Here is a 23,751-nt window from a genome sequence, read left to right as displayed (position 1 = left end):
ATACATAGATCCTCTATTTATGTACTGGAAAGTTGAATTGAAGGAATGAGCTATGTTGTTTACTGCCCTTGCCTCCTCAGTAAGGAAATAAACCAGCACGTAAATGAGCACAATTAGTGCCATAGGCATACGAATTACTTGCAGAAAAATCTTCCCACCAAATTCGACAAATATATACATTTTCACGACATCCTCTTTTGTATAATATTATAATTGTTAATATCGTAATTTTGACGAGTTACAGTAGTGTAATTATATAATATGTTTCCAGTTTTATAATTATAAGAAGGCCTGGTATATTATTTCTTTCCTCAAACGAAAAACAATTTTTATTGAGAGACACCCTTGTCCCCATTTTGTCTCATTTGACACAAATTTGTGTCTTTGGAAAATTTTCTTCCCGACATCCATTCAGATAAATTATATTTCTGTTTATCTGCAATTGGGAAGATGCTGAACAGCTCTGTTATACCATTTTACCGGGGAACGGACAGGTGCTCCAGAGAGAAGATCAACCTACTTTCACCATTAAATCTCTGAGTTATACTTATATTCGTTCCGCAATGAAAACCTCAGCTATCGACGAGAATATAAGTTCTTTCAACTAAACATCATCTCTTCAACATTCAACCTTAGACCGAAGAGTATATTTATTATCTAAAGGGATTGTAAAGAGGTTTTCTAAATTTGTTATACGTTTCAGGGACACTGTTAGCATCTATTTGCACCATTCCAATTTTCAATCAGACGTCTGTAGGTCCTGTAATTCCATTAAAACTAGGTTTTATATGACGTCATCCCCGCGAAATTTGCATGTATCACATATTAAGAACTTTGTGGGGGTGACGTCATAAAACACTTAGTTTTAGTAAAATTGCTAGAACCACAGACGTCTGATTGAAAATTGGAATGGCGCAAATTGATGCTATCATTGCCGCCCATACAAATACAAAATTTAGAAAACCTCTTTACAATCACTTTAATATATTAGAAACAAAATCTTCTGGATGTTATGTTTCTATGAATAGTTTCCTTGAGAGACACGTGTTAAAATCGTCACAACGTGGTCACGTTAATCTTCATCAAGAAGAAGTTTTGCCATCACATAGCATATAAACGTTTCAGGCCGAGAATTGTAAGTGTTCATCTAGGAATAAGATAAACACATGTTAGTCATTTTGATATTGAAGAATAATGACTTTATGGTCATGAATTCAGGCGTTACACGTTAAAGAGAGTTGGAAATAGAAAAGAAGTGGGCTTTTGCTGCGGCCATGATTCACTACACTACATAGCATTGAATAACTCTAGGAGGGGTCTACTCTACAATCTACATTGTAATCCAGGTATCCGGTATGAAGTCTCTTTAGGACAATTACATACATAACATAAAAGAACAACTGGGATGCAGAATAATTTATTGTCAATATAGATTATGTTTTAGGAAATTATATCATTACATTAACATTATATCTATCTCTTCTTACCAACCTGAAAATATCACAAAAAAATGAATTTGAAAGAGTTACAACGTATACACAGAATAATAAAAATAAACAAATTAACAATTCCTCCTCTTATTTGACACACAGTCCTACACACGAGATGTTAAAGGGGACAAAATGTGCCGAAATTTAGATACATTTTTGTGTAAAGAAAACTGAAACAAACAAGCTCATTGCAAAAGTTAGTTCGAAACATCTGCCTCTATTCCAGCCTCTGGTGGATATTTTGACAGTTGTCGGCTGGAGTAGAGTCAGAAGAAAAAGGCCCTGTTGAAAATTCAAGTTACTATGTTCAAGATACTAACTTGAAAATTGAAAATTCAACATACTAACTTGAAAATTCAAAAAAAAAAAAAAAAAAATGAATGACCCTAATACGCTTCCGTTTATTTGCTCTTGTAAGTCAGCTTAAAGAAAATAGATATTTTACCTTACATTCACCACAGACTCCTTGTGGACACAGAGCACAAACCGGAGCATTTTCACCTATAGATGACTTGTAGGAGACTGTAACACTATTCTCCGGATTATAATAATCTGTTATAGTAACAAAACCTGGTTTCACTTTTCCAACAACTTCACCTTTTATTAGTCTTAGTTTTAAACACATTGGTGTATTCCCAACCTACAAACAAATGAAATACCAATTTGATTATAATCATTATAAATATTGTATTGAATTAAAAAGTTTTGTGGTCGACATCGCGATAACATATACAAATACAATAAATCAACAAAACAAATTTGATCACAAAACTGTTCTCCACTTCGTATCTTCGTGGAATGTGATGTAGCAGATATCTTGACAAAATAAAACAAGACAGTCTGAACTTGGCGATCAACGTCTATTCTCACTGGACCTGGTGACATTTCTATTGCCTATCAAGCAAGTTTCAATTTTTAGGTTTTTTTTGATGTTTTATAGTATTGGGGGAAGTGGATCATAAAGATTGAGAAGCACTGATCTAAAACTTTGCATTACACCAGCAAAGTCTCAATTGTATGTTTTCAAACCAGGATGAAGGTGTTTTCATGTGACTTTGATTCGCTGAACATGTAAAGGTTTGATCAAGTAATTTGATGAATTTTTGGGGGGTTGCAGACCGTTTGTTATTTTAATAATATAAAGATAATCACCTCATCGAAATAGAGAATGAATTTTCTTTGGTCTGATTCCATCCTCTTTATAAGTTTATTATTTTGAAGCTGAGAATCGTCTACTCGAAAACCACTGATTAAAACGGTTTCTAATATTGCCATCCCACTTGACTGGTTAAGAACTTTCCAGCTGAAAAAAGAAACAGCTCTCACTGGTTGTATAAAGTTCTATGGTGAAACAAATTTGTAAATTGGACTATTTTTAAAAATTTTGAAAAATCTGGAGGCTGGAGCATACTTTCAATGGATATGATTTCATGTTTTTAATCTGGTGTAAGAAAGATATGGTCGTCTAAATATTCTATAATTGGTCCTTTGTGGCAGTAATGTGTAAACAGATATACCAAGGAATTTAGAGACTCTATCCTTTTAAAACAACTATATACATTTGTTCATGAATGTGGTCAAAAGATATCTTACTCAAAACAAACTTTGATCACGAGAACTTCCAAAGTTTCAGATTCTGTTACGACACTGAGCCCCCAAGTCGATTGGACTACCAGTTCTTCAATGTTATATTTTACAGTTATCTGGAAGACAATTTCGAAAAAACATTTTAAAAACAGAAAAAATGAAATACAAGATTATAATAAATGGTGTAGGATTTTAAAACCCTTTTTCGGATTTTGATATACAATATGGATGCTGAATTTGACAATATTTATCCCAATAATAACTGACAATATCTATTTTATCATTGATATAATTCATAAATTCAACATACCATGACGATTCCACTACCGGTACCTGAAGCCTCGATATCAATACTATCAGTGGTTTCACGAGTCTGAAATGACAATTAATAATAGAGATATTTTTATTTGAATAAAAAAGGCCAAGGCTATTCGTACCGCGACGGTACAAACATCGGCATTAGAAAACATATGGCCATCCCTACCTAACCCTAACAAAGTCACTTAATATCATTCTTGACAATCAAAATTGCCTCACTCTTTTAAAAAAGATAGATAAGTTGAATACGACATGTTGGTGATCATCTTCATAATGACATTGACCTACAAAAAAAATCAAAAAAATCCATAAAGAATTGTAGCCTGTAGAGTGAGCACGAGATTCACAATATAGGCAATAGAATGATAACGCTTAGTCATACACGATATTTCGGTGAAAAATTATCCGTTCATCACGAAAATCAATAGGGATCATCCTCATAATGACAAAGACCTACAAAATAAAATTCAAAAGAATCTGTAAAGAATTGTAGCCTGAGAGTGAGCACGAACCAAATGTGAACGGATCGCCAGGGTGATTAAAATATACGCCCGAAATATATTTGTGGGCGTATAAAAACCCAAAAATAGCGCGCTTATTGTGTCTTACCGTTGTTAGTAGCCATAGAGAACAAGCACAGTGACGGTGCAAATAGCCAGTGCGAAAAGTAAAATCGCGTGTTAACGTCCATGCCGGAATTCTACCAGAAGGCACGTCTGTGTATCAATGCACAGAACGGACTTTAAGGTGGGTACTTCAAACAGTATCTTCTGTGTTATTTGAGTGAAGGAACTTACCTCCCATTTAAATACACTGGAAGTCTTTGATATAGTCCATGTTCTACTTTGTCTGCTTGCAAATACATTTAGAGTTATATCGTAACTTCCACCATGTAATAGACAAGCAAATTGTGACAAAGCTTGAAGTGCTACCACTGTATCCTGAAACAAAAGTGTGTCATTCTCTTCATTTGCTTTGTTACTGTAAATTGTTGTTCGATGTAATTTGCTATTATCTATACATACTAAATTTAGATTATAATATGTTAATCAAAAGCCTGTACGTTTTTGTCAATAATTACCTGCGTAGAGGAGTAACCACCATTGCTGTTTTGTTGTGAAAGTAACCACTTCATTATAGGTATACCTTTTTCTTTTTCTCCCATTTTAGAGTAAGTAAGTAAAACATAAGCAGCAGTCTCAATATTAACCGGACTACTTTGTTTGTGTGGTGGATTCCAGTAATACTGAACTCTGTCAGCCTCAATAACAACTTCCCAATATACCATACCATCTACAAAATGATGATTTTAATATATAGTTATACAAAGAGAACACACAGTATTTAAACAGATTAAGAGCTTGATAATATTAATCTTCAAAGATTTGGTGAATGATATAAAGATTTCATGAAAAAGGAATAGGTCCATTAATTGGATATACTTTATGGTCAATATTAAAAACACGTGAGCAGATGATGTAAATAGTGATATCAGTTCGTTCGATGAACCGTTGGTGATGCGGGTGGATGAAATAAAATTTAGTTGAATATTTCTCTTCAAATGTCATCGGAAAAAAGGAAACACAATCTTTGTAGATACACCGATAAGGTTCAGACAAAAAAACAAAACAAAATAAAAACAGAACCATAAGATCATTCAAATCCAACTCGGAATACTCGTCGCTAAAACATTAATGGGCTTTTACCTTCAGTGGTTTGTATAGATTCCAGCTTCTGTAAGATATTTGATGACTTCGTACTTCCAACTACATATAAAGCATAAGCCGTAATAGCGAGATCATATATGTTGGTCATTGTTTTAGATGCTGTTTCTAGTTGTTGAATAGACATGTGTATGCTGTTAGCAAAATGTAATTGCCCCTAAAGGAAAACAGGGTTTTTTAAAATCGAAAGTGTGTATACAATATAATAATATTCAAGAAAAATGCAGCACAAAAATATTGATGTACGCAAATTTACAGAAAAGATTCTCAAAGATAATGAATCGCAACCGACAAGGATGCGGATTGTTTTCGTGATAGGTATATACAGTTCGATCAAGTGAAGACTATATGCCTGCCTGGAAGAATTTGTCCTTGTATATGGATGAAAAGAGTAAGTCTCCCCGAACCTATATTTGGAATTTGATAATTTCTTATTCTATTAATACGGTTTGCTCAGCAATTAGTGCTGACGAGAGTAAAGTATGCCATTAGGGGTTGGCTATAATTTTTTTACCAGCATAGGTAGTATATATTTTTTTTCATGAGATCTGTTTTTAACCCTTTTTACATTTTTACAAAAGCATATTTATTTAAACGGAAGTTTTATCAGCAATTAAAGCCTGCTGATAATAATTGCTTTGCAGTTGGGTGGAATGCAGTAGGGTTATTCACCAGATGTCTAATTTGTCTAATTTTGTGAAGTTTCAGTTAGTTGGTGAATCTAGGAATGATCAAGTGACTACACCACTTTATATTTACCTGCATTATTTCAGAAACTTCAGAAAGAGCAATCAAAATAAAGGCATTCAAACCATTTCCTTCAAATGAACTGCCCTACAAAAAAGTCAAAACGTTGAAATATTAACAGCTATTGGGTCAAGTAAAAGTATTGTATTACCATATCAAACTAATTATCGCTCAAATATATCCATTGTCCCTCAACATCTAAATCATGTTGGCAGGAAAGATACGATTCTGTTATTCTATATTTCAAACTCACTTCAAAAATCTAAATAACACTGTATTTGAATTCAACTGAATCACTGGAAATCACCATGGGCTAAAACAGTCAACTCTGATCTTATATAAATAACGTCCGCCGTAAAATGTTCATTAATATTCGTAACACTGTCTTATAATACAAAAGTTCAATTTGACACCAATCAATGATAAAATGGTCATACTTGCCATCACTCCTTTGCTTTTATACGTCTAAAATTTTGGAAATTTTGTTAATATAGGTGCAATATACCTTTAATTCATACCTTTAATTCTTTATGAGTCACATGACCAGGTTCATTAAACTGAACGAACCTTTTGTTACTCGATTTGTTGAAGATCAACATTGCTCAAAACAGTCATCTCCGGTCCCAGGGCCACAAAACATTTCCTATGCTCAGCTTAATTTTACTCGAATTCATTATGCCCCTCACACAAAGAAAAGGTAAAACTTTAAGATTAAAGCTATGTTGCTAGTAAGGAATAGAATAATACTATTTTTCCTTTGCTATATAGAGGATCTTAAACAAGTGCTAATGTAATATGAAATTTATGAAATGAGTTGCCAGATTTGATATTCCCAGAGCCTTGGTTTCAAATTTGAGTAAATGTCAGCTAATTATGAAAAAAGGTATGTGGCCTCTGAAGGTTATTATTCTAAACAATTTCTAATATACAATCAATGATAAAATGTAAATACTTACACTGCTTTGCTTTTATACTCCTGACATCAGTTCAAATTTTCTTTATATAATTTAAACATACCTTTAATGCTTTACTAAAAACACGGCCAGATTCATTAAAGGTACCGTCTTCATTCTGATTATTTATCAAGTAATTAACAGCATACTCTAATATTTTTTCATCAACATAGATGTATTGACGAGCTTCACTGAATGTTCTTACTACATAGGCTGTTAGCCTACAAATCAAAATACATATTGAGAGCAAATGAAGCTTAGTAAATCTTTCGAAATCAAGAATTGATAACTTCATAACGAAAGGGTACAAATCCAAATGACCAAAGCTATCAGTTCCATCAATAGATAACCACTTCTGAGTATTTCGGTGGTAATAAAGTCAAGTCAGTTTTGAAAAACGTCAATATAAGTATGACTAATGCAGTTTAATTACTATTTATTTCACCTCAAAATAATGTATTCTAGATAAGCACGATTTACACTCACCATTGACTACCAGAGCTATCTCTGTACCAAACGCACTGAATGAATAATCATTTCGTTGATATCTCATTTCTCCACTGTAACCTTTAAAAGAGTTAATACAATAGAGTTGATACAGTAGAGATAATAAAATAGAGTCAATACAATAGACTTGATACAGTAAAGATAATTCAGTAGAGTTAACACAGTAGAGTTAAAATAATAGAGTTGATGAAGTAGAGTTAATACAGTAGAGTTAATGCAGTAAAACTGATAGAGTAGAAGTAATATAATAGAGTTTATAGAGTAGAGTTAATACAGTATAGTTAATACAGTAGAGTTTATACAGTACAGTTAAAAATGGGTTTCCTTATTTTTTAGTGTCAAATTAAGCAAACTATTTGATTGTTTCTAATGAATTATCATGCTGGTCCATTCTTAATCATCTCATTATGTTCTTATTGCATATTATTAAGAGTTTTAACAAATCATAAATGTATATGTGTCTGGATAAACAAAAAAAGACGTTATGACCTTTCTTGATCGGTCACTCATTAGAATGCTGCTGGTAATTCTCTTCTAATTTGGATGATTATGTTTTAGAGATGGCCATGTGAGACAAAGTGGTATTTTTCAAATCAATAGAACACCTCTTCTTTCTATTCATTTAAGTATTAGTTTTTCATTTTCATAAATGAAAATAAGGGAACCCATCTTTGATAAATAGAGTTAATACAGTAGAGTTAATACAGTAGAGTAAATACAAAAGAGGTAATACAACTGAATTGTTACAACAGGTTATAAACACGTCCATCAGTCATTACCATATCGAGTGGTCACAATGTTTAATGTAGATATTTACATACCAATTTCTAAATAATTCTTTATTTTGGTTTGTATAGCCGGTGTCAATTGTCCAGTACAATGAAGATATGCCCAGATATAAATATTGGGTACAAAGTTGATCATATTCTGTTCTCCACAACCATATGGCCTTTTGATCCGTTTTTCAATATCCTGTAGAGCCGAGCTTAGTGGATCTCCTACAAATAACAATAAGCAGCACTTCTACATTGACAACATGTAGTGAGCAATTAGAATTACAGCTTCGATTTCAGAAGTTACATAATATTCCGATCAAATGTGTGAAGTATTTGCCATATTTTGCCGGAGCTATGCCAATATTGTCACGTGATCTACGTGATTCTGGTAGTTTAAATATTATACTGGTCGTTCGGGACTACAATTGATTGTAAACAACTATAAAGCCAAAAAACTTTATAAGATATGGATTTAAACTGATGATATGATGGCCACAATATAACATTAAATGCAATAGTGATTGTCAGGTAAATCTCCAAAGAGTTCTAAAGTTAGGGACTGTATTTAGGTTGCCATATTACGATCATTTGACAAATCACCGCTAAATACCGGAAGTAAAGAGTTTTGCCCAAGAAGACGTTACGAAATTCACCATTCATTACCAAGACAGATTCTGCTTTATGGAAACTGTCGAGGATTGCCGAATGATTTTATCCATGACAAAATGTTTGACTAGATAAACTAATCAGTAATAGTTTTCTTTAAATCCATGTGTGTCCAGAATTATCCGAGCTTGAAAGGTAAAATGAGACTCTGCCATATATACATATATATAGAAAAGACATATATAGAAATAGAAATTGAAATTCATAGTTAAATGAAGGAATTAAGCGATTTTTGTACATCTCTAGAACTTCTAAAGACTATTTAAATATATTCCAGGCCCATTTCAACCCCCGAAATTGGCGAACATGTCCCTTTAAATATGTAAATACAGTTATATATGCTAGACATTTCTTTGAACACATTATCAAACTGAAAATAATTGACTCAATTATTCAATAGTGAGATAAGGTATATACCATAAGCAGTAACGACAACTTTTTCTGAATCTGGTACAACATTACTTCTACGCTTCTATTGAAATAATTCTGTTCAACCAATTCTACAATCACTACTTCATTGTATTCTTGTGGTATTCCTTCAACCTATAAAGAAATTGTTTAAAAATTGCGATCTAAATAATAACGGTGATATACCAACAACCGAAAAGATAGCTTGTAATAAAGCTCCATTAGTCGGGGAAAAGGTTTTAGTTGGTTTTTATTTGTGTATAATATGTTATGTTCACACCTCCGGTTAGTCTGTATTGCATACCTTATACATTTATTTGTTATATTATCAATTAATAGCGTTTTGCGAGAAATTTGGAATAATCCGAACCTGTCCAACCCTAGATTGGATTTAAGTGCCCACCCCTCTTCGCCAATTTTCCGCATTTATATAATTTAATTTATAAGTTAAATCATTTTTCTTTACTAAGCTAAAGACTAAGTGTTTTTATTCAATATTTTTCAGTTTGATGGAGTATTATGTAACGATTGAAGCCTGTTAATAAATCCAATAATTTTGATAAAGAGACTCAGTCAATTCCGTCACTTACACACCCCGAACATGATCACCATGAAATATTCAACCTTCAGTTATACTCTTCTTTTGATCTTTTTCTAGGGACGACATGGGTGACAACAACCCCTCCCCCTCCCCATTTCATGTAGGCGTATAAAAAAGACTAGGTGCATGTTTCAGGGGGTAGAAAGATATTGAGGAAATTAATACGAAACACTTTACACAAAACAACACCCGACTGTCAGTACAGATTCATTTACAAGAGGTGACAAATCTTAGCTATTGAGTTTGGTTCTGATGTTGGCCTATACGAAGGAATGTGTTTTTCTAATAATTCAATAACCCATAAAATCATTTAACACATTACAATTCTATAATCATTGTTTTGATATATTCAACCACAAAATAGCTTACCTCAACGAACATTGGCTTCAAAATCCTGTCACCAGCTTGTAATGTAACAGTTCGCGCATAAACCTGTAGATCGATATATCCAACTTCCAGAAATCTAACAGTAAAATAAGCAGTAGCAGCTCCATCTATAGGTACCTAAAATAAACGAGGTTATACATATTTAAAGAATCAAGTCCAATCATTAGCATTGATTATTTGGAAGGAATTTATAAATTAACTTACGTTTATTCTTGTGGTCTCTGTTACCATGGACTCGACTTCAAATCCGTCAGCATCAACTTGAATAATAACAAATCCTTTTGGATTCTCTAACATTACTTCAGCCTGAAGACATATTAAAGGTTATAAACAATGCTGCTGTATGTCGGGCTGATAGAAACACATATTTATGCAGCCGTTGAGATCTCTTGAAATTATAGCACAGTTTGTAATCCCAGCAACAAAAGTGGTATCGATTTTTGGAGCATCAATATTTTTCGAAACACCTTATGGTACTTCTCTTTGGAGGAGTCCACTACTATACAATTAGTTAAACGGACATGGTATCTGGTATCATGAAATATTTACAATTATTAATTTTTGATGACTTTTTCATGGCGTTGCCCGTCTTCATTAGTCCACATGGTTCAGAAAAGTAGGACGTAAAACTTCATACATTCATTTCTTTTCATTTTTGATGACTTTTTGATGAGGTAAGAGCATGATTTGTTTGCGACAGTTATGAATTTGAACTCTCATGATCCGTAATAGTGAAAATGCAATAGTTTCTTTAATTTTCAACCCATTTTATAAACTTTGTATGTTGGTATATAATAAACGAGATCAACTTACAACTTTGAAAGTTTCAACGATTTCGAAATTTAAAGAAAAGAGTGAACCTCATCCGATATTGAAAATGGTTTTCGACAAAAACTGCATGCCGGTCTTGACGTACTCCACTATCGTACTGGTTCGTGGATTTATATTAAGCAATGTATGTTTTATGTCTATTTTGCCATAACCAAGCCAATATACAAACCTCTGTATTAAAACCAAGATAGTTAAAAACATTGGCTTTTATAACCAGTTCTTCTCCTCTAACAACAGAATAGGGCAGATTTAACATCACAAAAAACTCTGTCAGCTGTAAGACAAGAAGTATCATCAACAGCATCTTCACAATGTCAAGCTTCGTTTCATACCCGAGATTTGGATGGATTGTACGTTAGTCCTCGATCAACCTTTTTAAAATGCCTTGTGAAATAATGAAAAAGTCGAAAAAAATATTTATGTCTCCTCTTTCACTGAACTATTGCCCAATGAAGTCGACATTTTCAGAAAATACACAAAAAAGCCTTTACCATGCAAATTTTGAAAATTGGAGTATTCCTTACACAAAAGATGAATGGAAACCCTAAAACTCCCGATTACAATGAAATGGTTTACAGGTTTTTTTTCTCTAGCTGGAGGAATTGAAGGATAGAATTTGAGGGAAATCTAACAAAATACTACTTGGATAAACCAGAAAGGCAATATTCAAGGCAAGAATTCGGGCGATTTTTGCTGAAATGGTTGTTATATTGAGCATTTATTCAACTAAGGATGTGAAATTATAGTAATTATTTTCAGCATAATATAATTTTACAAGGAATTTTGAAAAAGCTGGTATTCGAAAGCTGTTCACCCCAATATAAAGCTGTAATTTGATAAAAATATGTCTCATATCACTAAAAATATGAGGTCAAAATATTATAATCATAGCTTTGATACTTTATGAAAAATCCTGAATTGAAGAGTATTAATGTGTTTTTTCTGGGCCACCAGATATTATCTTAGTAATTATTTATTTGTTTGAAAATTTATACTCACCTCAGCAACGTCTGACGTCATACCAACTCCAATTAAGGGATTTAGACTGATAGCAAAAGCACTGGCAACCCACGTTGTGATAGTGTCTGGTACTTTTAATGTGAAGTTGGCGATCCCTATAGAGCTGTAATAGATCATGAAAGATCTATATAAATTATAAAACCAATCTACTGCAATTTATCTGTCTATATTCAGTGTGGAGCTCGATGTAACAAAATGCTTTAGTTCCGTGGTATCTTTTTTTTAACCCTCCGGAAACAAAACTCTTACCTTCACGTATACAAAATAAAGCGGGTAAGATATCCTTTTTGCAGATGGGTTTTGATTTTATACCAGTGAACCTTCTATAGACTTGTTATAAAATAATAAAATAATATCTAACCCAGCATTTTGTGAGTCCCAAATCCATGTTTCTGGAAAGTATGATCTAGCAGAATCTTCCTCATCAGAATTTCTGGATGCAACATCGGGAGCCTGCCCTGGTGGTAATTGTTGTGGACCCTCAGTAGCTGATGTCCCAGCTCGTGGTCCTGTACGAGTATTAAAGAGTTATATTGCTGAGGTAATGAATGTATGAAACCATCATTTATATTTTTTATGGCGTGTCAGCTATTATATGAATACTTTATCAAATTGTCCAGATTCATGACATCTGACACCCAGAAGATCAAATCATTTCCTCAAAGATATGGACAGGTTGAATTAGATAGGAAATTCAAATTCTGATTTAGTTCTACATGTTCAGAAATTCATTGAAATTATGATTTAAGTTAATCCAAACTTTGTTTTCAGAATTTGATCTTATTTTATACATTTACCATTTACGGAATACTGTATATCGTAATTCAAGAGCCAAAAGTTGCTATTAAACAAAAAGGTGAAAATAAAAATAAATAAATTATAATTCATGTCCTAAACGATCCACAGTAAATTCAACCAAACAGATTTAGAAGAAATTCGGAACCATCGTAAAGCCAGAAATCTGACTGTATCCGACAACAATGTACTATACCCCTTTTTTTTGTCTCCTATGCTGATATTAGGGATTTTCAGTTTAGTGTTGACATTTTAAAAGAGAATATACACATTTACCATAAAAACGCCGACATGGCTCTGGTTGTTGATATATATAGACCAAAGCATCAGATATAACATTTAAACCAGTATACTATTCAAGAAAGATAGAAACGTTAGATTTGAAAATCTATGACGGTAGCTTAATATGTATTACAATTGAAATGAACAATACCCCCTCCCCTCACGATCCGAACAGTATAAAGAAAAATACGAAACAACAGTTTGGAAAAAATGGGCAAGAGCAAATTATCCAACACCCAATATGATCGTCCTTTTAACTTACTAAAAAGCAATTATAATCATAATATAACCTACTCTGAACATATCATCAACATCGATCCCATATGTTCTATAAGTGTATGGCCACCATACTGATCGTTTAGTACGAGAACGTTTTTCAGATTCACGCCTCTTTCTAAAGAGAGCTTCCCTCTTCTTTCTATAATAATTCCCACCACCAACTGCTAAGAATCCTTCAACCTAAAATATAAAATATAGGAAGTTTGTCAAAACTCTCTTGTAGATCTTATACCACAACAACACTCTTCATAATTAAACATTTGAAAACAAGTTTGACTTTGTCAACATGATTTTAAGAAATATAGTCATCTTATCATAAGATTAGGTAACTGGAATTGGTTATAGTTGGCATTCATTTTCTGGGTCCTGGAAACTTAAATCGATGCAGAGATCACACTAAGTCATATTACCAATCATACCTTAGTCTCAGCTTAGTTTTTTTTAAGCTAAGCCAATCAATAAATGTCCTCACTGCTCATGGTCGAAATTTTAGCCTTTGTCCAGAAATATCCGAGTTAAAAAGACGAGTCGTCTTTTCTTGAGACACTGTTATATATAGAAAAGACATCTATAGAATAGAAAAAGAAATTCCTAGCTTAAGATAATTTTAAAGGAATTATGCGATATTTGTATATTTTTAGTACTTTTGAAAACTATTTACATAATTATATTTATTGTCTAATACTTATCGTGGTATCATCTAGATGAGGCGGAAATTTCATGTGACTCACCTCTTGGCTGAAATCATCTGATGCTTCCCCAAGTAAAGTGGTGCTTTTATCAACAGCTACAGCATATACATTAGAATTGCTGTAAGCTTTAACACTGAGAGTTGATATGGATCCAGTTTCTACTTTATCCGAATCGAACATTAATGATACCTAAGATAATAGAAATTTACAATGATGTACAACATGTTTTTGAGCTTGATTTCAAGAATTGCTAATACAGACCCTAGCTTGTCACCACAATGGAAAAATTCTACTCGTAGTCAGCAACAACTGCTCAATAGGTGATAAAAACGAGGTAAATATTCTGTATACCCGATTCTCACCTTGTTATTGTAAAATCCCTCAACATTAAATGAGATAGCATCAGCAACAATTTCTTTATCTTCCACTCTAATAAATACTATGATTTTAAGCTTTGGTGCCATATCGCTAGTTACGGAAAAGCTGAGAATTTGAGATTTACTTGTTGTACTGAAATCTTGGTAATTTTCTGTTATCAGCACCCCTCGAGACAGAATCTGTAAAACAAAATGACAGTTTATCCACATGTTTAATCATAGATCTTGTTGGAAGAACAACCGATAGAATTCATTAATTCAACACTCACGCATGCATGGATTTCTAACAGCTGACAAAATGTTATAGATTATAGAGTTATTCTTGTCGTAGTTAATTTGGCTTTCCTTGTCTGTATATTAATATATATATATATAGTATATAATATATCCATGCTACATTTTTATATGTTCATACTAACTGTTTAACACTTAATTTTCTTAGTGTTTTAATTTAGACCTGATAAAACTTCTCGGTGTTCCCGGTGTTTAGTGTTAAAATCTATATCTACTTTTTAACTCAAGCTTACATTTTATATAAAATCAGACGTTAATCTACATTGAATTTCATATTTGAAGTCACCAAAATTAGATAATTATCCGAGATAATAAAGCGGTTATCTCACAGGTTCTTATATAACTCTTCCACTCTTTATTACTAACCTGGACTCTATTACTTACTGTGTAATAAACTCTGCTAAATTCTCGAGTAGCTTTGAGTTCGAGGTTAACTTTTTGTCCAGACGCTGGTTTGTTAGTTTTAAGAGAGACAGACAAGAATGTGTTGCTCGGGGATTTGAAAGATGTTAGAGTCCTTGATGTATATACGTCAGTATCTTCTACATAATTTACCTATAAAATCAATTAATAAAGAGAGTATTAAGGCAAGATAGCATAAGAGTGAAACCCCGAATTTCAAATATTCATTAAATGATTTAAGCTAAAAGACAGTTAAGATTTATATTGATATGGTCCTCGAAGCAGAAAACAGATACTTGTGTAATGATACAAGCTTGTCTGAAAAGTTTTCAATAGTTTCTATTTCAAGATCAGAATCCAGGATTAATCAAAAGTAAATTCAATTGGCAACCGAAGATCAACCGACCATATTACTGTTCATCCAATAATTGCCAATTCTCAAAATGTTTTATCTATATAAAATGTTTTGTGCTGTTATGCCAGAGCATCGGATTGTCAGATTGTTTACCAGTAGAATGATCTACATATTTATAATCTGATATAGTCGTCTAAATATTTTTTCAGTTTCAGTTATTCATGTAACTTTCTAATCAACTGGCCTAACCAGACTAAAATTGCGACAGTCAATAAAACAAAATGCAGAAAAAATTCTTTGTGTGGACGACTGTACATTTGCCATATAGAAATAAATATTAAAATTTATGCTGAAAGTTGTAATTGTAAGCATGTGATCAAATATTGTATTCTAATATTACTACTATTTCTTTTTCACAGAAATAATAACGCTAGATTGTCTTACCTTTAGATAAACCTCAACAGAATCGGTTTCATTCACCAATAAATCATACGTCACTAATCCGTTAGCTGGTACAGTCAAATTTTTTACTGGTAAATTTTCATATCTATATTGTGGATCCTTACAGTTAGGGTCATACCACCAAGGCTGGGAGCCATAGAGACCATAGCCCCAGCCAGGAGTTGTAGAATATTGCGGCGTGGATGAGTGGTCCGAGTTCTCGGATGGTGGTGGTGGTGGTTCTGTAGCTGGTTCTTCTGGTATGAGGATTTTAACCCTGGCACTGACAATAATATTACCTGGTTTCAAAACTGGTTTGCCATCAATCTGCTTGAGTTCAATCTGAAAAGGGAAAACCTCTATTACATTTACAATTGTGACATCGTCGAGCGCAATCATTTCATCATTAAGGGTCATAGTATTAAATAACTAGCTGTAAAGTTCGTGCTACACAATGGACTAACTTATTAGGTCACGGATTGCCTCGAGACTGATAGCATATTTTTATTAAAAATTCAGGTACTTTTTAGTAAAATTCAAACCATTCCTTCTAGCGAAATGCTATAGATTACTAGATTTCCACTAGATTTTCCTTTTTGGAATGTAAATATGACATATCGAGATCAAATTACACTGTGGTTACTTTCATCAGTTACAACATACAGTACAAAATAATATCAAATTAACCAGGCCCTCAATTTTCAAACTAAAAGTAATTCGTTAGCAAAACACAATGAATTCTGAATTTTACACCCAACGCAAAACTTACATAGAATCTGTTAACTAGTGCAGGCTTATAGTTATGTGGATTTGGAACAAAGCTTAACTTTTCTCTAGTCCTAGTCACCGAAATTTGACTAGTTGGAGAGATGTACGTCGCTTCAGTTGCGTCATCAGTCACATTTACTTGACCAATTATTGTCTTGTAGGAAAGATATCCTCTATAGGCTATTGTCTTTAATTCTTCTGTTGTAATAACAGTAGTACCTTTCCCATTTTCATCCAACTAAAAAAAAGACATTTAATCAACCTGTAAATATTCAAAGAGAGCATGAACATATAATATTTACCTGACCAGACTTCACTGACGAGAAATAGTCTAGTGTAGATCTGCTCAAAAAGTATTATTACTCTGGTTCAAGAAATCAGGATGAAAGTTGTATTCGATGTTTAATCCACACAAAATGTGCTGCCTGTAAAATTATTGTTGTTTGTGACTTTTTTTAGTACCGGTATTGTCTGTTCGTTTACAAAATGATACCTAGAATGTTCTTTTCTTCTTTAAAACTTGTAATATTTTGAAGTGCAAGGGAACTTGACTAGGTATGTAAAGTATAACAGAGGTAACAACTCTAATGTACACCCTAAGAAGTCTGTTCTCTCTCTGTTAATACTAGATTGTTTTCGTGGTTAATTGACAACAAGAAGCTGACTCTCAGTTTGAATTCCATCAAAATCACTGCCGATTGTATTTTGTATTTGCAAGCTTCGATCTTTTAATTAACCAAAAAGAAAACAACAATATGTTGCCTTTAATGATTTTCTTAAACAAAATTAAGTGTATTGATATATGTATCAAATTGTCAAGCAAAAAATAATGCATATTCAATACACCCTCTTTTTCAGATCATGTAGTAAAACAATGAACAATCTGCCTTTTCCTTGTTTTAAAATAAACTGTGTTTTCTTAAATAAACATGATTTTGATGCTATTATCTTTTGCCATATAGTTTTGCCATCATTTCTTGTTAATAATGCTATAAAAGGGTGTTCAGTCTGTATTGTTTTAAGTCTAATGACTTGGGGTTGTAAAGAGGTTCTCTTAACAATTTATGTGTATCGAGGTCAGTGATAGAATCAACTTGAACAATTTTAATTTCCAGTCATGCGTCTATTGTTCCTGCAATTCCACTAAAACTAAGTGTTTTATGACATCAGTAATCGTAAAAGACAAGGATACTTTGCGATTAGTGACATTGAATGGTGCAAATTGGTGCTATCAGTATCCCTGATACACATCTAAATTTTTAGAAAGCCTCTTTACAATCCCTTTAAATAACTAAGTACGAAACGAAACTATTTATTGTATTATAAAAATGCGAAAACTGTAGAGAGTAACTGGAATTTACCTGCATGTCATATATAAGTTCAGGCTGGGTCAGATCAACGTAACCATATTTTCCTGTATCTGGATCTTTTTGATATTTCCATTTAGGATAATAGTTAACAATTATCCTTAATCTAGCAGATCCATTTACTGGCTTACCAAACGTATATCTACAAAGATTTCAGAAGGCGAAGAGCTACATGTATTAATCAAATTCAGTCATGAAAAAAGAACTTCTATATACTGGTATATATATTTATATGGATATTAGACATCTCTTAACCAAATTACAGCTTTATAGGTTGAACATCTTTGGAATCCAGCTTTTTCTAATATTCCTTATAAAAAAAATATTATGCCGAAAATAATAACTATAATTTTACATCCTTGATTGAATTAATGCTCAATATAACAACCATATTCAGCAAAAATCGTCCGAATTTCTTTTTTCCATGACAAGATATTGTCTGGCCTGTTTGCTCAAGTGGTATTATATTCCATTTCTCTCTAATTCTGTCCTTAAAGATGGGTTTCCTTATTTTTTATTGTCAAATTAAGCAATTTTTTGAATTAATTGGAGTTTCTAATGAATTATCATGTATTCTTAATCATATCATTATGTTCTTATTGCATATAATTAAGATTTTTAACAAATCATAAATGTCAAAGTATGTACAGTCTGAATAAATAAAAAAGACTTTTTGACCTTTCTTGATCGGTCACTCATTGGAATTGTGCTGGTAATGCTCTTCTAATTTAGCTAATTGTGAATTAATTATGGACAAGTGAGACAAGTTTGTATCTTTCAAAGTCATAAGAACACCTCTACTTTCTATTCACATAAGTATTAGCATTTTCATTTTCATAAATGAAAATAAGGGAATCAATCTTTAACATCCTCCAGCTTATCTCCATTGTTAATTTTCTTAGCTAGAGAAAACACAATGCAAACTATCCAATTGCAATGAGGAGTTGGTCGGTCATTCATCTTTTGTATTCAAAAGGCAATTTTTTCATGGAAATAGCTTTTAGGGGTTTATTTTTTGCTGAAAATGTCGCCCTTTGAGCATTAGTTCAAAGAAAGAGAAGAAATTACAGTATCTACTTTCGGCATTATATTTTTGACAAGGATTTTTAAAACGGCTTATATATCAAAATGGTTCAACCTATAAAGATATAATGAACAGATGTCTAATATCTCTATCAATATGAGGTAACAAACTTACTGAGATGAAACTTGTACTGTAATCGAGTTATCCTTCTGACTTACAATAGACGGCATTATAACTTTAGCTTCAGCTTTAGGTAAAACTTGAAAGGAAGCAAACTGTGGGTGAGTCAATGGAGTGAAGAACCTTGCTAGGAAAACTAATAATATGATTAACTGATCTTAAGGTCATTCCTCTATTCTTCTTATGCTTTAAGTCCCAAAAAACGTCTGAAGTCTTTGAATAAAGTAATTACTGTGGCGGTTTTAGCTAAAAAAGACAATTCAGCAACTGGGTTTTACAAGCTTTGCATCTTTACATCTTTTTGAATTTTTCTAGTTGTTCTACTCGATGGACAACGTCAGTATGCTGTTGATTACAGCTACTATAAATCATCAGTTTTGTTCAAGATAGTGTTAATATATGTAAAAATACCGCAGGCAGCATGAGTTTTCCTGTAATATTAACTATCTGCGATACAATCAGAAAACAATGGAAATTCGTTGAAAAGAGGATCTTTCTCGGGAATTAGTCAAATAATATTATATATACATTCAGTTATTGTTTAAACAAATTTCAGATAACTGGTAGTATATTTATGTTTACATACCATATTTTAGATAACTAATAACATTTTTCAGATTTTTTATAATTTTTATACATACCATATTTCAGATAATTAATATCATATTTCAGATTATTTGTAATTTTTGTATACATCACAAATTTCAGATAATTGATAGTACTATATGTTTACATAAATGTATGTCAGATAATTATTAACATTTTTTCAGGTTATTGATACTTTGTGTACACCTACCTACCATATTTCAGATAATTGATGATTTATGAAAATTTAATATATTTCAGATTATTGATAATTTGTTTACAAAACATATTTCAGATAATTGATAGTATATGTTTACATAACAAATTTCAGTTAATTGATAGTATAATGTTTACATAACAAATTTCAGTTTATTGATAGTATAATGTTTACAAAACAAATTTCAGTTTATTGATAGTATAATGTTTATATAACAAATTTCAGTTTATTGATAGTATAATGTTTACATAACAAATTTCAGTTTATTGACAGTATAATGTTTACATAACAAATTTCAGTTTATTGATAGTATAATGATTACATAACAAATTTCAGTTTATTGATAGTATAATGATTACAATTGATAATTTGTATACATACCATATTTCTCAATTTTAAATGTCTGTGTATGCTCCATTTTCTGTGAATTTATACAAATAATTATTAAAACATGAAGACAATAATAAGATGTGCAGTTAGAAGAAAATGCAAATCAAAATCACATGGTTAAAAAGGGAAGCACGTTATAACAGATATTACGTTTATTTAGGAGACCATGAAATCTAGATGTTCATCTAACCAACATATAAACAAAAAAATAATAGATCAAACGAAAAGGCAAGGAAACACACAGGAAATCACTTGAAATTACACATCCCTTCCCATAAATTTGTTAATTAAGCAGATAGGTGACATAAGCAACACTATTTTTCTATTCCAATTTCATAACTGAATAGAAATTATTTTAACCAAATGATATAAGTTTTGTCGTTAATAAAACAAATTTTTACAGATACATTAATAATTTAATAAGACAAAACAGTAATTGCCAACCAATACTGGTCCAGTGATGTATCTATTTCATCAAGATTGAGAAATTTTTTTTTACCTCTACTGACGCTTTTATTTTCCATGCTCCAAATATTGGTTCCTTCGGCAGCTTTAAATTCCTTTCAACTATACAATAGTCATCTCCAACAGAAGTGTACAACTGAATTTTGTTTCCTTTGGGGTCCTTGAAAATAAAATCATGATTTCAAACTCATAGAGTGAATTTGATAGACAAAAATATAAAATCGGTTGAATTTAATTTTTCGTCGAAAATTTTTACATTCCAGATTTACGAGATCCAGTTCCATATAAGGTTACTTGTCACATGTCCAAGGACGCACCAGGAACGAACGGTCGTCCAATACGCTGCATGATAAACAGTAGAAAAGTAAATTAACTTTCTTAAAAAGCATTTGTTAACACAACAACAATACCGCTCATACAACACTGATATAATTTCATGATATAATTTTACAGATGATCGGGACTACACTATCAACTCTGATATCAGTCATATACAAAATTTACAACACCATCTTATGCAAATGTAATCAGATCTGAAACAAAATCTAGTACTTTCATAAGCAAAGAATTGAGTTATCACATCTTAAACCTAAGATTACGATATATACTTACTGTGACAGTAACGGTATAATTAGAACATACCACTTGTAAATCCGAGCGAACACCAAATACCCGATATTTTACTACAATAAAGATCATATAAACTTATCATTTTACCTGAATTGAATTGATTCACCAGAGCACATTTGTCATGGACAACAAAAGGAGTGTCACTAATAGTTCAGACAATTCATACCCCTATTGCCAGTAAAAGTGAAGAAAACTTGATAAAAAAGCAGTACACATGAACAACCAAAACGAATTTTCACGTGGTCCAAATCTGGTTTAGCTGGATGTATAAATTCCTCTTATAAGCATTTTAAGGAAGGTAGTACCTGTTTGCCCTGGTTTATACACCTTTTTATCAGTTTGTATGATGATTTCCATATCTCTGCTGTACATCCTCAGATATTGACGATTATTAAACGTAGTTTCACCAGTACCCGTCAGAATAAGATAATAATCAGAATTTAAATTACAAGGAACCTAGTTAGATAATAGGAAATGAAATACACGTACAGTCTAATTTGGATCTTCAATTTACGTTATTTCATTATTTTTGTTAATTTATTGCAAACTGCGAGGTAAAACAAAAAGAATTGTTACATACTTTATTTGTTAAAAAGTTAAAAATAACCTTCAAAATCAGTTGGAAATCGAAAGTCTTTTGAGATAATTGTTATTGTTCATGCAGAACTTGAAAAAGAACATACCTGTAACGTAATGGTGTTTGTATCGCCTGGCACTGGAATATAATTTAAATTTATTTACTGTTGGTATAGATTTGTGGTATAGAATGGTGTTGATGGTATAGAATGGTGGTGGTATAGAATGATGGTGGTATAGAATGATGGTTGTATAGAACAAGTTTGAATTTGACGATCTGTCGATGAACCGTCTTTGAGTTATTGCCCTTGACTTACGAAAATTGGTTTGTGAACACATTAGAGACTACAGTTTTCAATTGATTTTGATGACACATGGTTTGATCATATATATTGATGCGATAATTTGGTGTATTTGGGTTATTGATATTGATTTTTAAAAATTTGGTGGAATTTCTCAGCATAAATAACTGGCAGTAAATATATGTATCATTGAATTCAAACTATTAAAAATTCTTTAATATGAAGACTAATACTAAAGACTGCTTTCTGACAGCTGACTGTGGGCGTATATTACCTTGCCTGGCAAGCTATCTTTAATTCAACCATTCACCTGGGTGATAATTCTAGAATTTTTAATTAAAAACTGGTGGATGGTGGTATATAGAATGGTAGTATAGAATGGTGGTATAGAATGGTGGCATAGAATAATTGTGGGTCAGAATGATGGTGGTATAGAATGATGGTGGTATAGAATGATGGTGGCATAGAATTTAGTACAGTATGATGGTGGTACAGAATGATGGTAGTCTTGAGTCTTGAGTTTGAGATAAATATATTTGTGCTACCCATTTAGAATGGTGGTGGCATAGAATGATGATTGTACAGAATGGTAGTGGTGTAGAATGGTGGTATAGAATTATGGTGGTTCAGAATGATGGTTGTATAGAATGGTGTTGGCATAGAATGATGGTTGTACAGAATGGTAGTGGTGTAGAATGATGGTACAGAATGATGGTGGTATAGAATGATGGTGGTATAGAATGATGAAAAACTCAAGAGTCTTGAGTTTGAAATAAATATATTTGTGCTAGCCTTTTAGAGAGTAATAAACTTATAACTAATACCAAATACTTACATATTTCAGTGGTAATTGAAGAAATTGTAGTCGCGCGATAGGAACGTTGAAGTTCCGTCGTCAACGTGTAGGAATGGTTGCCAAAGGCTCGGGCACTAAATGAATACGGAACACATGACTGGATCGACTTTGGAGTCAGAACCATATATCTGGCATCTTGACATCTAAAAAGACACATTTTGGATCAGGTTTTTTTAATTAGTAAAGAAAAGCAATTTCCAAGTATGGCCTTCTCATCAGCGAAGAGTCCAATTTTATACGATGTAAATAATACAATGACTAGAAAGGGATACAACGAAGGCATAATAAACTGCACTCCCAGTAATCCGAATAGCATCGAAATGACACTTTGAATCTATTGACTCACGACCAGCCACTGCGTCTTCTATAGAGAAAAGTTCTGAACAATTCTCTCATGTAACATGAGTCTGTACCAGTAGTATAAGACCTTTCAATATGGTCGCAAGGGGATTCCCCATT

At 32.3% G+C, this 23,751-nt stretch overlaps 1 protein-coding gene across 1 annotated transcript; it reads right to left on the bottom strand.

Annotated features, from left to right (window-relative positions):
• Positions 1 to 1,401: 1,401 nt before the first annotated feature.
• LOTGIDRAFT_231164 (hypothetical protein) lies at positions 1,402 to 23,449 on the bottom strand (the record flags this gene model as incomplete). The annotated part of the gene is made up of 32 exons (XM_009052165.1): positions 1,402 to 1,491; positions 1,936 to 2,130; positions 2,643 to 2,793; positions 3,084 to 3,193; positions 3,388 to 3,450; positions 4,193 to 4,336; positions 4,477 to 4,688; positions 5,102 to 5,276; positions 5,879 to 5,953; positions 6,884 to 7,040; positions 8,144 to 8,349; positions 9,186 to 9,311; positions 10,147 to 10,281; positions 10,369 to 10,470; positions 11,165 to 11,269; positions 11,995 to 12,118; positions 12,377 to 12,524; positions 13,087 to 13,162; positions 13,387 to 13,551; positions 14,103 to 14,252; positions 14,426 to 14,620; positions 15,119 to 15,289; positions 15,936 to 16,274; positions 16,702 to 16,938; positions 18,062 to 18,209; positions 19,266 to 19,407; positions 20,455 to 20,494; positions 20,963 to 21,088; positions 21,541 to 21,611; positions 21,864 to 22,014; positions 22,242 to 22,273; positions 23,272 to 23,449. The coding sequence occupies 32 exons, from the start codon at positions 23,447 to 23,449 to the stop codon at positions 1,474 to 1,476; spliced, it is 4,467 nt and encodes a 1,488-aa protein (XP_009050413.1). The 3' UTR covers positions 1,402 to 1,473.
• Positions 23,450 to 23,751: the final 302 nt, after the last annotated feature.

Source organism: Lottia gigantea (assembly GCF_000327385.1).
Source record: "Lottia gigantea unplaced genomic scaffold LOTGIsca_18, whole genome shotgun sequence".
In the NCBI taxonomy this organism is placed as follows: Eukaryota; Metazoa; Mollusca; class Gastropoda; family Lottiidae; genus Lottia; species Lottia gigantea.
This window is presented reverse-complemented; position numbering and strand designations above follow the sequence as displayed.